Here is a 13,944-nt window from a genome sequence, read left to right on the forward strand (position 1 = left end):
AAAAATAGCATAAAAACATCCCCTGACTTAAACCTAATTTATAAATTCAATAGACTAAAACCATTCCAAGATCTTTGTGAAGCTTCCCTTAACTGGAGAACCCAATCGGTTTAGTAGTTATCGAACTTAAGCTACAAAAATCCGTATTACTTTATATTAAAGGATATGATTGGATACATTGAAATTCGAACGATGCAGAACCTGTTTTCAAACAATCTCAGAATTTGGCCGAAAAATTATGCGCATAAAAAGTAAACTTTTATCAAAATTTCAACATACATTTTTTACAAAAAAATTGTCAATATATTTATTCTTAATTTGGTTTTTAAAGTAATTTCAAAAGTATTTTTCATAAAATATTCTAATCCTGTTTTCACTGCATGTTCTCATGAGATCCATTAATAAAATAATACGCGGCATCTTCTTACTTTTCATAATATAGTAAGGTTCTATAAAGTATACATCGCATATACTAAACAAGAATTTTTGTTTATATGCTACATTCTAAATAGTAGTGAGGTTCATATTTAATTGCTTCCAGTTACAATTACATAACTTTGAAACGGAATAAGTTTTTCTATAAGTACCGAGATGTGTTTTTGATTTAAAATAAAGAGACTGATGTAAAAAAAAGTAGGAATCTAAGAATAGTTTATTGAAAATTGTTGCCTTTGCATAGAGCACCTATATTGACTTGAAGTATTAGAAAATTGTGAGGGAGGGGGTTGTGGTCTAAAACCGCCACCGACTTTATAATATAACATTGAAATATTTATATATAAATTTAAATATTTTCAGCACCAATATATGTATAACTAGCGCCAACGCACGCCAGAGGCCTCCAGGAGCACTTGGGGAAGAGGAAGTTTAATTCGATAACCTATTTTTTAAAATTTAGATTTAAAAATAAAAAAAATTAGGGGGAGATTTTTTTGGGGGGAGGGGGGGGGGGTTGCAGTCAAGGGCCTTTTCGACTTGATGTAATGTCAAGGTCCTGGTCCAGCAATCCAGGAGAACTAAGGATGACTGTTACGCACCCTTCTATGTCCAAACACCCAAGGATATTAGGTTAAGTAACATCCAACAGACAACCAACTCCCTGTGATGCACGACTTTTGTCTGAGAAGTCCCAACTGTACATGGTAACAAGTTGTGCCTGTTTTGGGCCAAGGCATTCCCCCTACTCTAACTATTTATGTCGCAGCAGTAAGAACCAATTTTAACGTCTTTATAGTTATGACGCAGTGTCGGTTCGAGATTCGAACCTATCACCTTCCCGACGACGAGCGGATGCGCTACGTGTTGAGCCACGGTCGCGGGTTTAGTTTCCGGGATGTTTTGAGGCTAATTATTTAAAAATCTTAGAATACAGAGCCTCTAGATGCTAGGGACGCAGCCACTAGTTTGTATTTATCTTAAATAACATATGACAGTAATTCTTTGCAATGTAAATTTTTTTGGGTGCAATCTTGACAGCTGAAAAATAAAAATTAAATATTTATCAGTTGGGAACATAATTTCAATTTGTCCGTCAAAAATGTCGTATGTACTCAAAAAAGTAAAATTTGACGCATCCAGATTTTTTCTATAATAATGATTAGGTTTCAATATTGAACTACTAGCGGCTACGCCCCTAGGATTACTTAAAGTGGTGAGTGTTAATTTTTTTCTATCTTAATTCACCCCCCTGAAAAAAAATTCGGGAGGGGAAGTACCCTCCCCCAAAATAGTTATAAATCATCAAGGGTCTATCTATGATACTTGTTTTAATATAGGTGAAAAAACAGCAATTCATCTTCAAGTAACTAAAATGGTATATGTCAATTATTGCTATGTTTAAATCCTTTTTGTATTTTCCTAACTTATTTAAAATGTCAATTAAAAACGGAGATAATTTTACTCTTTTCAAATTGAACAACTCTGCTTTTTGTGTATCATTTATATTTTCTCAAATGTGCAATTTCATGTAAAAGATTTTTTAGACCTATACATAAAACATGGCAATTGATAAAGAAATCCTTTGTGGAGGTCTTTTCTTTTTTCACAAGAAAACTATATTTGATAATTTAGACAATTACCTTAATCTATTTAGCATGGACAAAAAGAACATCCATTAAACCACCTTAGTGAAAAAATATATTTTTAAGAAATTAGATGAAATTAAAAAAAAACAAATTGTAGATGAATTATTGTCTATTGTCCTCAACTGTAAATTGATTGTCAAGGTTATCCTTGCTTCTGAAATAACTTGTTCAGTTCAACACAAATATGCATACAACAATTTTATTAGTTTTTAGCTTCATATTTTACTTCTGTTATTGTGATCTTGTTGACAAGCATGTTATTGTTACAGGTGGGTATAAAAAGAAAATTTTAAATAGTTGTTTAAATTGCATTTTATTCCGAAATATATCTAACTTCGATTAAAATGTTGATTTTTTGTTGTTGTTGTTTTATACAAAGATGGAAAATTAAAAGCTCTCAAAAAGAAATTTTATATTTGTAATCTAGATACGTTTTTGACTGATTTAAACAGCAAAAAATATACTAAGTACATGGCCCCTTTCGTTTCTTTATATCCCTATCAATGAAGCTGGCTTTTATGATAAAAAATTGTATTCATTCGACAGGAGATTCATTCCTGGAGCTTCCCTGTGAATCATCTAGAGGTCCAGGATCAGGGAGGTGGCCACCAGCTTCCTGGACAATCAATGAATTTCCAGTTATGTCACATGATATAATCGTAAGAAAGAATAACAATTCCCTGATAATACCTCTTACAAAATCTTATCATTCAGGTATTTATATTTTTAAGGATTGCTACTCTATAATTTGAAATGTTAAACTGTACTTCAAAAATGTGCATTCCCATATAAACAACCCCTTAAATAGTGGATGTAAATATTCATTTATTTCCCTGGTATCTCATTTATATCCCAGGTATGATTTTAGAAGATTTTTAATTTTTTTTGGAAGATTTTATAATTTTTATTACTTACTAAAAGAAAGAAAAATTATACCAGGGAAATAAATGAAATTTAAAAACCAAAATTAAACCACATTTTACTAGCATAAAAATGAGCTTTTGTTTAAATGAGAATGATATTCATTCCTAAACAAAAAACTGGACAGAAATACCCCATTTATTTCCCTGGTATCTCATTTATATCCCTGGTATGATTTTAGAAGATTTTTAATTTTTTTTGGAAGATTTTTTTTGGAAGATTTTATAATATTCATTCCTAAACAAAAAACTGGACAGGAATACCCCATTTATTTCCCTGGTATCTCATTTATATCCCTGGTATGATTTTAGAAGATTTTAAATTTTTTTGGAAGATTTTATAATTTTTATTATTTACTAAAAGAAAGAAAAATTATACCAGGGAAATAAATGAAATTTAAAAACCAAAATTAAACCACATTTAACTAGCATAAAAATGAGTTTTTGTTTAAATGAGAATGATATTCCTGTCCAGTTTTTTGTTTAGGAATGAATATTTCTTCCCCTCGTGAATAAATGATGACCTATCGGTCCATCATTTATTCCCTCGGGTAAGAAATATTCATTCCTAAACAAAAAACTGGACAGGAATACCCCATTTTACTAGCATAAAAATGAGTTTTTGTTTAAATGAGAATGATATTCCTGTCCAGTTTTTTGTTTAGGAATGAATATTTCTTACCCTCGTGAATAAATGATGACCTATCGGTCCATCATTTATGCCCTCGGGTAAGAAATATTCATTCCTAAACAAAAAACTGGACAGGAATACCCCATTTAGTAAATGAATTATAAAGTCCGTTGGTCTTTTGGTCTTTCTATAAAATCTATATATAATTAATTTATATATATTTTTTAAAAAAGCATTCGTGGTTGTATCTATTTAAAATTATCTCTATTTCTTTTACTTCCCCTCTATTTTTGACCACTGATCATCTGCTCTATAACAGCGTACATTGTCCAACCACGGTCTTTTTGTGCTTCGATACTTATGGATGTTGCTATCCTTGATGCTTGTAAAAAAAAATTGAAAATTATCAGGAAAATATAGTTGTGGTAGCAACAGCATGTACACTGTACAAGTAGTGGAGAAGACTGTACCTGTCAGGGAACCACAAGACGTCAGGGTTGTCAATGGTACAGATTCCAGTGTTACAATGCAGGTATTGATCAGGGGTGTGCACTGTGCACATCATTTTATGGAAAAATGTAAATAGACATCCAAGGGTTGGGGGGGGGGGAGTAAAGGGGTGTTTATCCCCCCTAATACTTTGACCCCCCTGATTTCCCCCCCCCCCCACTCAAATAAAAAAATACATTATTTTACGCATCTCAAACTTCTGAAACCCCTCATTTTATCCCCTAAAAAAAACTTGAACGTCATAGTAAATTTAAACCACGTGATCCGAAAATAAATGCACTCTTATTTGTACATTTCCTTGAAGGATAAATTGTTGATATTGCTACGCGAATGTAAAAATTGGACTCTATTTTAGAATGCATGAAATAAATAATAGAGCTAATGTAGAGCTATTTACGAACGGACAGGCAACCTACAAATGTTTTAACGCTACACTTTAATATTTTTTTTCATTTTCAAATTTATATTCAAATGTTTTTATTAGTTTCAATACTATAAAAAAGGACAAAGGATCAAAGTAAAAAATGGATAAACCTAGATAACTCTGAATTTCTAGCATCAATTAAAAATTATTTTAACAATTACTATCATGGACGTCAAATGACAGGGTATTTGGGTTTATTTTAACACCATCCCTTCCTCCCTTTTCTAGGGAAATTCATCTTTAAGTTGCCTTTAGTCTTAGTTCTTGTTATTTATTCCAGCAATTTTAAAATTTCCTTTAGTTAAATTCATAAAAACTTTTCGTGTATTTAGTGCAATTTTCGATATGATTTTTCCCTCCATGGTGCAATCAATGTAGTTTGGATCTTTGACGATGGAAAGAAAATGACACCATTAAATCTAAATCAAGGTAAATTTTGCAGATGCCTATCATCTCTGTAAGTGTTCTTCTTATACAATAACTTTAAATAGTTATAATGTTATAGATTGTCATTTTCTATTTCATCAATTAATTCTTATTGCCTACAGAATACTTTTACTCATATTCATTTACAAATTTTATGAGCTATACAAACTTATTTTATAGGATATAATATTTCTAGTGCTATTGAAATTTAGGTTAAAAAGAAAAATACTTTGATTTTGGAGGGAAGGTCTTTTTTTCATGGGGCGATAGCTCTTGTGAGGTTGGAACTTTCCCAAGACCAATGAAAAACTGTATATGATAATTATATCGGTTCAGCGGTTGGAGACCCTTTTTTATAAACACACATCCTTTTACTTTTTATATGGATTCAAAGATTTATTATTTTTAGAAAGAATCTACAGCCGGTCTTTCAGTGGTCGAGCATTTTTCCTGAATTTTCCCTACTCTAAAGTTTCTACACATTACAATTCATTTACAATGAGGTAAACAGACAGTATAGTACATTCCATAACAGTCACATATGGAACACAATAAAACTTATATAAAAACAAGGATGACAACATCCATAAAAGCGAAGCACTGAAACGGTAGGACAAACGGACATTAATACTTGTATAGTGTCAGAACTGAATAATCAGAATATAAATGTATAAGAATCAAAGTAAAATTGTGAGTAAACTTGTTAAAAAACTGATTGATACAGGATAATGTTTATGGACATACTTACATTTTTAGGACTTGATTATAGAGTTGCCGCGCTTATAACATTATACTTTGTTGTCCCAGGAATCAATATACCAAAATTCAGATCAATTGGATGATTAGATCATATAAAAATTTGTTGTTAAAAAAGTAAAAAATCAACATGTTTAAAATGGACGTACGGACATTCTGGTTATGATTATAGAGTTGCTACGCTTTCTAAATCGTACCTAACTACTAAAGGAATCACCATGCAAAGTTTGAAATCGATAGGACAATTCTAACATGCCTAAATTAACGAAAAAAGCTATCCGTTACGGACGGACCGACCCTAATTATAGAAAAGCTTCGCTTTTAAAAACATGTTCTGATACTTATTATGGCTTAAAATTTGTTATAAGAGCCAAGCAGGAATAGAACATGCAGCGCAGAGATAAGAACAGCAGGGCCGGGCTAGAGTTCTACATAAGTGCTAAAGATATGTTTGTTAAATCTAAAAAGGTGGTAGTGGGGGGGGGGGGTAGGCCAAGAGGTCCAAAACAGGTTTTAGTGAAAGTACTGAATTTTTTCATGGATAGGTTAATTCATCTTTTCACGAAAAAAAAAATTAATTGTTTTATTTTGTAAGTAACATTGGTTTAAAAGATGAGGGCTGGTACTCTTGTGAAGCTACTACTCCAGCAGGTTTACATTTTAAGCTTTATTCTTAAATTTTGCTTGGCAAATTCTATTTTGTAAAATTTAGGTTCCCTTAAAGTTTTTAAAAGATTACTAAAATTCTTTCTCTATAAAGTAGTATGATTATTTTTTAGTGACTCTATCTTTTAGTTTTGTTATGAAGTTTTTCTCTATTTATATGTTTAAAAATATTCGTTTTAAATGAACTTATTATTATATTTTATTTTAGATACTGTAAGAACACGAGGAGCAAGGTTTGAATATTTTCCTTGTGGTTGAAACTTCGAAAGTTAAAAAATAAATTTTGTTTTTAACAGGTTTAGGAAGCTTTTTATAGAGCTTTGACGCCATACTGTCCTACCATTGGTCAATAAAAATGTATACTTGCCTGTCATTGGTAATTTAGTCTGTGTATTGGCCTATCATTGGTCATTTGTATTGTATGACGTCATTTTTACATAGGCACTTTAAAGAGCTTCCAAGTTTAGAATAATCTGCACTCTTCCTTTACTATTTACACTTTTTATCTATCTGTTAGTAAGAAAGCTACATAAAAAAAAATATTTTGTTCGTCCATAGGGCTATGGGAGTGGAAATGTTATTTACCTCTGAAGATTGTGCTGATTTTCAGAACCAATGAACAACTACTCTACTTTGACCGTCTGCTTTGCAAATGAATGTTGTCATCTTTGTATCCTTGCTCTTTATACAAAATATAAACTTAATATATCTCCTTTTAATTTTGGTTAAAAAGTTGATACATTTTTGTAGATTGGAAGTGCTTAGAAAATCCTCAATGATTGAAGAACCTAACGATTCAGAAGTTCGTATTGGAGGTTCCTATGAAGTTATTTGCATTGTTTCTGTAGATTCTGCTCTAGGTTAGCTTTGTACCTGATTTGTAGCAGAGAAACTCTATAACCTTAATTTTTTCTGGGTCGTCAAGTCACTTAGTTGTCTTGGTCCACTTCAAAGACATATTAAAGTAATTTAAGGCATGATAAAATCGTGCAATTCATTCAAGTCTTAAAATAAGTATAAAAATATTATAAACTAAAAACAATATTAGATTAAAACAAAAGAATATTAGTGAATAGTCCATTTCGTGGTAACGCCCCTTAAGGGGCTATTCGTCGTATTTTTAAAATGGCTTTTGATATGTTATTTTAGATTAGGTCAGGTTATATTGGGTTAGGTGATTGCTACACAGGGTTAGGCAATTGGTCCCGCAGGGTTAGAGCCCCCCCCCCCCGCATGGGCTAGAAATAGGAGAAAAGCTACGTTGAAAAAATAGCGATAAATCGTCCCTTAAGGAGCGTTGCCACGAAAGGGACTATATCTGAATATTAACACACCTGTTAGATTCTTAGCCTATAAATTTATATTTAAAGAATTATAACATTTAAGAAATATTATTTATTTTATAGTTGAAGGAGCTGACATATATTGGACAAAGGTATGTTACACTAATTTTATTACAAAAGTATTTATAGATCAGTATCCATGTAATCGACGTTGACCATTAAAATTGTACATCGTCATTTATAATGATTCCATATTCATCAGGATAATATGACAATTAAGATCATTTGTAATAATTATCTATTGTTTTTATAATCATTTCAATCTAAAAGGATAGGCGAAGTACAGATCCAGCAAAATTGAAAGTAATACCCTTGGGGTAAGTCTTTTAGTTTTTTTTTTATTTGTTAATAAATATCAAAATTTAATTTTGTTGAAGGTTAAGAGTATTATTTGAGTTATTTATAGCTCAACTATGGTTTTAAAATGGAGAGAAAAATCTGAAATATTACATCTTGATCCTTTAGGACCCCCTAATCACAATCACACATCCATATACTTCACTTGATGTAGAAATTCAAACACTATATACAATAGGCATTATAATAAATAATTAATTTCAGTGAAGATTTACAGAAGATTGTTTATATTATTTCTGATGCCAAAATAAATGAAGATAATGGATGGTATAAATGTCATGTCATCACACCTTATGATCAGGAAACAAAAGTTTTAATTCAATTAAACTTATGGTTTTTTTTAAATTTGATGCAAGTGAAATCTTCTGATCACTTTTATAAATATGTGATCTCTTAAACGACTAGATAGATCGTTAATAACTTTTTAGGAAAGTTTTACATTGTTCCAATGAAGGTTATAAGGTGGAAATTTTGTTAAAACAAAAAGTGAATATAGAAAACCTTTTCTACCTCTTGGGGAGAAATAGGATTTAAAAAAAGGTTGCCTCAGAAAAAATAACTTTTGTTCTAACAGATATCCTCCAGAAGTGCTAAAATTACTCTAAGGAAACAAATAAGCAATAATGTTTAATTTTTTTCTTAATTTTTAATTGATTTTACATTTTTAATAAAGAAACAAGGCATTTACATTATATATCCTTATTGCCCTCCCTCCTTATTCTTTAATTTTTGATTTTTCACTGAATCATTTTTTAAATGACGTTATTCATATATTATGTTTATTTACACCAGATCCAAGATTTCTATAGAAGAAGTTTCAAATAATACATTTGTAAGTATCTTACATAAGTACGATTAGTACCGATCTTTCAGTCCGCCCTTAACGGACTGGACCTTGTCGATACTTGGAGTCGCCCTATCGATTTCAAACCCATGCCAACAACGTAGAAAGCGTTCCAATCCGTTCCAAAATGTCTTATAATCGTTAAATAATCATGTAAAAATCGTCCTATCAAATTTAAACCTTGGCTTTTAATTCTTGTAACTAAAAGTTTCTTTCCTGCAAAGTGCCTAGCAAGCACAGATACTCCCCACTCATAGGCGTCCAAGGGGGGGGGGGGGTAATGGGCCATTTGGCACCCCCAAAATTTTTTTAACAATACCCCCCCCAAAAAAAAATTAACCCTACCTTGGGGGTGCCGTAGGCACCCCCAACGATTTTGGGGGGGGTAATTACCCCCCCCCCCCAAAATAAATGTTCTTTAAAAAAAATTTTTGGGGGGGGGTATTTACCCCCCCCAAATTGAATGTTCTTAAAAAAAAATTTTACTGAAAATTTTTTTTTGGGGGGGGGATCTATGATGTAATTGTAAAGCACTGAAGATTCCATAAAATAGATACCTAACTAAATTAAATATTTCATTAAATAATGAAAAAGAATTTCTATAGGCGATTTCTTTTGGGAGGATGTCAGGGTGTCTCAAAACTAGTTATAAAACTTACCAGGACCTATAAGACGCTTCACTTTAAAGTATAATCATATTGGTTCATTGGTTAGTGAGTTAATTATTGTATTTTTATGTTCTAAAGAATGAGATACTACTATATATTTGAATAGTAGTGGCGCCCTTAGCATCTAAGAACTCGTGTTTTCTAAAGGGTAAAAAGGGAGGAGAAAAATAGCCTAAAACCACTCAAAGGATTGACCTATAATAGTGTGGAACCATCATGGGATCTATTTGAAGCTTTCCTAAAAAGGAGAACTCAGTATTAAAAGTAATGAAATCTGAAGCTATAGTCAAATAAACCTTACTTACTACTTTATGTTATAGGATAGTACTTATTAACTTAATAGATTAGGTAGGTGCTTTTTTTACATAATTAAATTACCCCCCCCCAAAAATTTCACCCCTGGGGTAAATTAGTTTGGGGGGGGTAATTACCCCCCCCCCCCCCAACAGATTTGGGGGGAGTATTTACACCCCCCAACAGACTTTAGGGGGGGTAATTACCCCCCCAATCAAATTTTACCCCCGGGGTAAAAATTTTGGGGGGGTAAAAAAAATTTTAGCCCCCCAAACACGAATTACCCCCCCGCCCTACAATTTTTTACCCCCCCCAAACACGAATTACCCCCCCGCCCTACAATTTTTTACCCCCCCCCAAAAAAAAAAAGCTTGGACGCCTCTGTCCCCACTCCCCTAGTTATAACAAGAAAGTCCCTGCATCCATTTTAAACATATTGAATTTTTAGCGATCACTGACACTCTATAAGTATTAATGTTCTTTCGTTCAATGGTCTGATTTCAAAGCTAAAGATGTAGTCATTCTTATTATTTTTAGAAATTAGAAGGTGGAGAAGCTACTCTAATTTGTAGACCTTCAAAGGACACTCTGACCAATAAATATCCTGAAATAACTTGGTATAAAAACGAAGTAATAATGAAGCCAAGTCCGAATCTGAAGTTTGTCAAGGGTGGCACCGAAATTAGATTTAACAATCTTATAAAAGAAAACGAAGGTAATAAAAATAATTATCTGAACCATCATTTTAAGTTAGTTTATGCATATTTTTTAACCTTTTTTACCAATTAAACACGTTCTTGTATGGTCATTTAAACTTCCAAAATAAATGGTCTTTAATAGTTATTTCTCGCATCGTAGTATAAACGGCTTTCCGCGGATATAGAATGTACAATTATGAGATTAAAACTAGTTTTTTTTAGACCCGAGGTGCCGAAGGCACCGGCTAAAAAACTTGTTTTAATCTTATGATTGTACATTTTTATATTCGTAGAAAGCTGGATATAATACGATGCTAGACATAGTTTTTTCGTATGGATGAGAACCAGTTCCTATTCAGCGGATTCGAATGAATACGAGAAAAAGATTTCCTATGTGTGTTGTTGTGTCACCCACACCTTATTATAAGTCCCTGCTCTAATGAAACACAAGGTTGTATGACTAGAAATGTGTAAACATAAGTTTTTTTTGTGATTACATTATAAATTTTTTCATTTAAAATAATTATTTTCATTTCCTCTTATTTTCTTTTACTCCTTGTTTCTGTAGTTTAATCTTTTTCTTGCAATTCATTATTATAATATTTTTACAATTAAGGAGAATATTTTTGTAAGTTTCGCACAAGCTATGATGAGGTCACAACAAGGTAAGAATATTATTATGCACTTTGAATCATTCTTGCTTTTTTTTCCTGGTGAGAAGAGAATTATTGACCTTTTAAAATGTAAAGGCTTAAAATATTGGCTAAAAATATTCAGTTTTTTATTCATTTTCCAAATATTCTAATATACAGTAAAAGTGCAGTACTCCTTATACGTTTGTGCATTGTACATCTGAAGTGATCACCGTTTTACTACCCCATCCCCTTGGACATCCTTGTTAAAAAGCATTTATTTCTTGTTTGAAAATCACATTTATATTTTAGTCCTTTTCATCTTTATGTGCAGCTACCAATTCAGGTAAATCTAGTTTAATCAAAAAAAGTATTAAGCACCGTAAAATTTCAAAAATCTTTGATTAAATCAAAACCAATTGGCTCTTACTTTGACACAAAAAAAAACCTAAAAGAAAAAAGTATGAATTAAATTAACAAAGCAATATTTTTTACTATCCTTGTAAAACTGATGAAATGTTTTTTTTTATAGATAGTTGATATAACAAAAGGACCAATAAGAAAGGCACTAGGAAGCATTGTTACTCTAGAATGTTCTTTAAGAGTGAACCAAGAATTCATTAACAGGTAAAAATTATCTCGAATTGGATTAATTATACCTTTAAAATCTTTTATTGATTACCAAAAGGATTTCAAATTAATTTCAGATTTTGAAAATATTCAAGATTAATGTAATTACATTATGACCAAATTAAGCATTACGACGGACAGACAGACTGAAAAAGAAAGTGGATTAGAATTAAATCTAAAATTTTTAAGTCTAAAAGTGACGTGGTACAAGAATGGAAAATTGTTGGCAGTAACGGATGAAAGACTGGTTGCTGAGGGACCTGGACATATTGATCTCATTCTTAAGGTTGTATTAATCCTTATGTAAAGTTAACAGGATGTCTGGATAACCGTTGAGCCGAACTGGATGACCTTTAAAGTGAAAGAGTGCTGGGAAGGTTTTGTTACTATTTTGGTAAATTTTAAAACTAAAATTAAAGTTGAGGGTCCCTTCCATGAATCCATAAGTGCCCTAGGAGGTCTCTAGGGGAGTAGCCAATAGTCCTATTACAATTCATTTTAAACTTTGATGCTTTCTTATGATGTCAATGGTCCCAATTTCAGAATCGAAGCTCTATAAAGCGCCTCACCTTTCTTATGTAATGACGTTGTTATAGATTCAAATATTTATGATGGGCTATTGATGTTGAAAAAATCCTACTGAAACTTGTCAAGGAAAAGTTTTTTGGCGACTGTATATAAAGTAAATATGAATTTAGGATTTAAACGCTGAAGACCAAGGCAGTTACTCTTGCCAGGTATTATCATTTAGATTATAAAAAAGTATTATTAAATAATTTTATGCTTATATCAATTGTAGCAAAAGTGTGTTTTACGAAGAACAGCGGCTTACACTATAAGATGAGTTTAACTGTACGTCTTCGAAACCTAATGAAAGAAAAGCTTCGCTTTTAAAAATGTAACTTAACATTTTAAGTATTAGATCTAAAGCTATAGAGCATACCAAACTAATACTATAGAGTTTTTTTTTCTATGCACAGGGACATGTAGAGTGGCACACCATAAGATCAGATGATATCCAAGTATTTGTCACTTTACCAACACAAATTATTGGTAATTAATTTTAATCTTAATTGCAAATTTTTGTTGTTAATTTTTAGAATCACCTGTAAATTCAACCTTCGTTATCTCTATTATATGAAAATTTTGTATCTTAGAAACTGAAGCATTGGCAATAGATGTTCTCGAGGGCGACGCCGTTGATCTTGAGTGTACTGCTCTTGTTGATGAAAATCTTGAATCTACTTTTACCTGGAATCACAATACAGCTCTTGTAAATGGTAAAGATGTCACAAACAGAGAACTAGAAAATGTAAAAGGGAAGAAGAGAATCCTATCAAAGATGACAATTGTGTCAAGTACTGAAAAAGATTCTGGAAGTTATGTTTGCACAGCCAAGACGGATGTAGGTTTGTAATATTTTTGAGAAATAGTGCAGCTACTATTCAAGTATTTTGTGTTTATTAGTCTATAAGTCGGTTATTTTGTATATACTTAAAGTAACTAAGAAAAATATGTTAATTTAGGAATAATAGATTTAATATTATTTTTTTAATTGATCAAGTATAGTGTACCATTTATGGAAGCCATCGTCCTTGTCTAAAAACTTTGGACTAATAAAACTGGAATTAGTCTTTTAATTTTACTATTCGCGGAAAGCTGTTTTTAATATGATGCGATAAATAACTATTACATATTTAAAATCATTATAATGCTTTAGATAGTGCTTCTGCATTGATTGCATCAATAAGGAATTCTTTTTTTTACAATATTTTTAATTTATTGTTATCCTAAAAAACCTGTTTTTCCATATTGTGAAAATAGTTTTAAAAGGTGTGATTTTAAACAGATTTACAGCTTTTTTGTTACACTTACTGATTAGCTTTGCATAAAAGTGATCGTAAACCTAACAAAGACAAAGTTTACTTAGTTTCATAAATATATATTAATTAAATCTATGATATTGTAAAAATGTAAAAAGTAGTATATCTTCACTCTCCAATAAGAAATCATTCCTAGAAAAGTATCCCGCCCCCCCCCCCCCCCCCCTCTAATAATAAA

General features: G+C 31.5%; 1 protein-coding gene across 1 annotated transcript; it reads left to right on the forward strand.

Annotated features, from left to right (window-relative positions):
- The first annotated feature begins 2,231 nt into the window (after window positions 1-2,231).
- On the forward strand, window positions 2,232-13,677 carry LOC145315408 (neural cell adhesion molecule 2-like). Its single transcript, XM_080155390.1, has 22 exons — window positions 2,232-2,353; window positions 2,631-2,798; window positions 4,046-4,167; window positions 4,902-4,998; window positions 5,405-5,498; window positions 6,347-6,402; window positions 6,626-6,650; window positions 7,168-7,277; window positions 7,824-7,852; window positions 8,031-8,077; window positions 8,322-8,415; window positions 8,689-8,721; window positions 8,908-8,949; window positions 10,461-10,638; window positions 11,238-11,286; window positions 11,566-11,599; window positions 11,786-11,880; window positions 12,073-12,169; window positions 12,582-12,620; window positions 12,864-12,936; window positions 13,041-13,292; window positions 13,604-13,677. Exons 1-22 carry the CDS (start codon window positions 2,269-2,271, stop codon window positions 13,675-13,677), a joined length of 1,893 nt encoding a protein of 630 aa, XP_080011516.1. The 5' UTR covers window positions 2,232-2,268.
- The last annotated feature ends 267 nt before the right edge of the window (window positions 13,678-13,944 follow it).

The sequence above is a fragment of the Acartia tonsa genome, chromosome 4 (genome assembly GCF_053477335.1).
Source record: "Acartia tonsa isolate MP-2025a chromosome 4, ASM5347733v1, whole genome shotgun sequence".
Taxonomy (NCBI): domain Eukaryota; kingdom Metazoa; phylum Arthropoda; class Copepoda; order Calanoida; family Acartiidae; genus Acartia; species Acartia tonsa.